Source organism: Dryobates pubescens, chromosome 36 (assembly GCF_014839835.1).
Source record: "Dryobates pubescens isolate bDryPub1 chromosome 36, bDryPub1.pri, whole genome shotgun sequence".
Classification (NCBI taxonomy): Eukaryota; Metazoa; Chordata; class Aves; order Piciformes; family Picidae; genus Dryobates; species Dryobates pubescens.
The window spans coordinates 6,471,175-6,475,322 of record NC_071647.1 but is presented as its reverse complement, the minus strand read 5'-3'; the positions used below and the strand labels follow the sequence as shown (position 1 = coordinate 6,475,322).

Genomic DNA, 4,148 nt, shown 5'->3' with positions numbered 1-4,148 from the left:
CCCTGTTCTCCCAACTGGTGCTTGGCTGGAGGAGGGAGGGGACATCCCTAAGGAAATGGGTCCTTTGCCCTAGAAGTGTGGCTTTTCCTGGGGATTTCCTGGCTGATGCAGGCTGGAACAGAAGGAAAACATCGGCTCTGAGCCCAAGGCACCGCTGGGGGGAGGCTGTCCCTGTCTGAGAAGGGACCATACGGGGTTTGGCCCCTGGCTGGGTCTCTTTGGATCCCACAAGATGTCAGCTCTTGGGTGGGATGGGAAGTGTGGCTGGAGGTGGAGAGATGCTGGTGGTCTCCCCTGGCAGGGAGAAGGTTTTGAGCTCTGGACGTGGCATCTCCTGCCTCAGCACCCCCTGCACAGGGCTGCTGGAAGCCTCAGGGCCTCAACCAGCTCTGGTCCCAACTGTGCTGGCACCCAGTGAGGAGCTGGTGGCACCGCCATGTCCCAGGCAGAAGGTATGGTTGAGCCTTTGAGATGTCTTGGGGGAGGTGCAGGGGGCCCCTGGCACTGGTGTGCCCTCCCCCAAACTGACACCAGTCTCCATCCCATCCTGCTCAATGGCCTTGTTTTCCGTGGATTTTTGATCCTACAAGCAGCTTTTGTCCCAGATGCTGCTTTTCAGGGTGCAGGGCTGCTCCAGAAGCTTCCGTGGCAGCAGCTCCTGTCCCTGTGCCATGTGGGGAGGGTGGTTGGACTGGGATGGAATGGGCTGGGCACAGAAATAAGCACTTGAGAAGAAGTGCAGGCAGCTGGTCCCCAAAGCATGAAGGATCCCTGCATGGACCTCTCTGCTCCATCCCTCCCAGAAGGCAAAGAGCCCTTTGAATGCTGCCATGTGGTCATCAACAGCCAGGAGAAGGTCTCGGATGTCTACACGCAGCTGGAGAAGCTGGGAGAGTAAGTGAGGATCCCACACACCCTCTGTCCTGAGGGACGGTCCGTGGCTCTCCATGGTGGTGGGGATGGCTTCCTCCATCTCTCATCCTTGCTGTGTCCCAGGGGGAGATTTGGGAAGGTGTACAGGCTGCAGGAGAAGGCCACTGGCAAAGTCCGGGCTGGGAAATACTTCCGGACGCGGACGGCGAAGGAGAAGGAGGCAGCGGAGGCCGAGGTGCAGCTCATGAACCTCCTGCACCACCCCCGCCTCGTCCAGTGCCTCGCCGCCTTCCAGGGCCCTGCTGAGCTGGTCATGGTCATGGAGTAGTGAGTGCAGGGCACAAAGCCAGGTTTGGGGTGGTGGGAACGCTGCTGAGCTCTGCCAGGGAGAAGGCTGAAGGTGGGGAGGGGTCCTGCCCCGTGGGGTGCTGGCATGGGGGTGGATGGGGAACCTGCAGACCCTGGGGGTATGGGCAGTGGGATGCTCCCAGAGTCTGAGCTTCCTGGTGGGGCTGCTTCTCTTCAGAGTGGGTGAAGCTCACTGTGGTCTTCCAGCACCTTGTCCTCCCCCAGTGTGGCAGATGTGGGGTGCTGGTGTGTAGGATGGATGGGGAATGTGCAGATCTTGGTGGGATCATAGTCACAGAGTGGTCCAGGCTGGAAGGGACCTCCAAAGCTCATCCAGTCCAACCCCTCTGCAGTCAGCAGGGACATCCTCCCCTAGATCAGGTTGCCCAGAGCCCTGTTCAGCCTCACCTTGAATATCTCCAGGGATGGGGCCTCAACCACCTTCCTGGGCAGCCTGCTGCAGTGTTCCAGCAGCCTCCTGCTGCAGAACTTGTTCCTAACATCCAATCTAAACCTGCTCTGCTCTAGTTTGAAGCTGTTGCCCCTGCTCCTGTCACTGCAGATGCTTCCAGATTGCTGAGGATGGGTTCCTTAGTGGGGCTTCTCCTCCTCAGGGCTGGTAAACCTCACTTCCCAGCACCTGGTCCTCCCCCAGTGTGGCATGTGGGAAGGGGTCCTGCACTGTGGGATACTGGCATGGGGCAGAGGGTGGATGGGGAACCTGCAGACCCTGCATGGTGAGATGCTCCCAGAGCATTACTTCTGGATTCCCTGGTAGAGCCTCTCCTCGGGGCTGGCAGCCCTCAGCAGGGTCTCCAGCACCTTGTCCTCCTGCAGCGTGGCAGGTGGGGAGCTCTTTGAGCGCATCGTGGACGATGACTTCGAGCACACAGAGCCCAGCAGTGCCCAGTACATGAGGCAGATCCTGGAGGGGCTGCAGTTCATGCATGGCCAGGCCATTGTCCACCTCGACCTCAAACCTGAGAACATTGTCTGCGTCAGCCCCGGCAGCCACTGGCTCAAGATCGTCGACTTCGGCTTGGCACGGAAGCTGGGTGAGCAGGAGTGGGGGGCCTGGGCTGGGGGCTGCCATTGTCACAGGAGCCTGAGCTGGCTCAGTGTGTCAGCAAGCAGCTTGGCATCCTCCTTCCCCTGCCTCTGGGACAGGCAGCTCCCATCAGCGCCCTTCCTGCTGACCACAAGATCTCCTGGGGGAAGCTGCCTGTCCCTCAAGGTGGAGACCCCAAGACCCTGTTGCTGTGGGTGTGCAGCACCCAGAGATGCTCCAGGAGCAGCTGAGGGACTTGTGGTGGATCCCAGACCTTCACCTGGACACAGGGACTTGAACAATCAACAAGTGCTGGTGTGCAGAATCAGGGAATCATTTAATTTGGGGGGGGAAAAAAACCTCCAAGAGTATCAAGTCCAACCATTAACCTCCTCTGCCAAGTCTACCACTAAACCATCTCCCCCAGCACCACATCTCCATGGCTTTTAAACACCTCCAGGGGTGGTGACTCCACCACTTCCCTGGGCAGCCTGGGCCAAGGCTTGACAACCCTTTCAGTGAATTATTTTTCCCCCCAGTGTCCAGCCTGGACACCTGCCCCAGGGAGGTCCCAGCTGGACACTTGCTCATCTTCTCTGCAGCTCCAGGCAGCCCTGTGAAGGTGCTGCACGGCACCCCTGAGTTCATGGCCCCAGAAGTGGTGGCCTTTGAGCCTGTGGACTTCGCCACGGACATGTGGAGCGTTGGTGTCATCTGCTACATCCTGTGAGTGGTCTCCCCCTGTGCTCAGCACTGCTGAGGCCACACCTGGAGTCCTGTGCCCAGTTCTGGGCCCCTCAGTTTAAGAAGGACAGCGAGACACTTGAAGGTGTCCAGAGAAGGGCAACAAGGCTGGGGAGGGGTCTGGAGCACAGCCCTGGGAGGAGAGGCTGAGGGAGCTGGGGTTGCTTAGCCTGCAGAAGAGGAGGCTCAGGGGAGACCTTCTTACTCCCTGAAGGGAGGATGTAGACAGGTGGGGGTTGGTCTCTTCCATCACAGAACATCCCAGGCAAGCAGCAGCAGAACAAGAGGACACAGTCTCAAGCTGTGCCAGGGAAGGTTTAGGCTGGATGTTAGGAAGAAATTCTTCATAGAGAGATTAGCCATGTGAATGTGCTGCCCAGGGAGGTGGTGGAGTCCCCATCCCTGGAGGTGTTTAAGAAGAGACTTGATGGGGTGCTTGGTGCCATGGTTTAGTTGATCAGATGGAGTTGGAGGATAGGTTGGACTCGATGATCTCAAAGGTCTCTTCCAGGCTGGGCTGGGCTGGTCGGGGCTGAGCTGTTACTGATGTCCTTGTGCCACCTCCCCAGCCTGAGCGGGGAGTCCCCATTCCAGGGGGACAATGACATGGAGACCCTGAGCAACATCACAGCTGCCCAGTGGGACTTTGAGGAGGAGACCTTCTCAGAGATCTCTGAGCAAGCCAAGGACTTCATCAGCCAGCTGCTGCAGAAGGCCCTCCGGTGAGACCTGCCGCGTGGCCGTGGGCAGCTGGGCTGGGTTCTGGGGTGCCAAGAGGATGCTCCATGGGGGCCTTAGCAGCAGCTGAGGGTGTGATGGTGGAGGAACACCTCCATGAGCCCTTTGTCTGCCCCCAGCCGCCGCCTCTCCAGCGCAGGGGCTCTGCTGCACCCCTGGCTGCAGCACCCCCAGGGGCCCAGCAGCACCAAGCTGCTGTCGAAGGAGAGGATGAAGCAGTTCCTGACGCGTCGCAAGTGGCAGGTACCTGGGGCTGGCTCTGGTGGGGCTGGGGGTGTGGGGCTGGCTCTGGTGAGGCTCACTGCTCCTTCTCTTTATTTTTCCTCCCAGAAAACAGGCAAAGCTCTGCTGGCCCTCAACAGGTTGACTCTGCTGTCCCAGAACCCAGAGAGGAAAG

At 59.3% G+C, this 4,148-nt stretch overlaps 1 protein-coding gene across 1 annotated transcript; it reads left to right on the top strand.

Moving 5' to 3' along the window:
* Nucleotides 1–1,003: 1,003 nt before the first annotated feature.
* LOC104300019 (myosin light chain kinase, smooth muscle) lies at nucleotides 1,004–3,739 on the top strand (the record flags this gene model as incomplete). The annotated part of the gene is made up of 4 exons (XM_009900256.2): nucleotides 1,004–1,200; nucleotides 2,059–2,276; nucleotides 2,872–2,995; nucleotides 3,583–3,739. Coding segments are annotated over 4 exons (696 nt in total), but the record flags the coding sequence as incomplete, so codon positions are not given.
* Nucleotides 3,740–4,148: the final 409 nt, after the last annotated feature.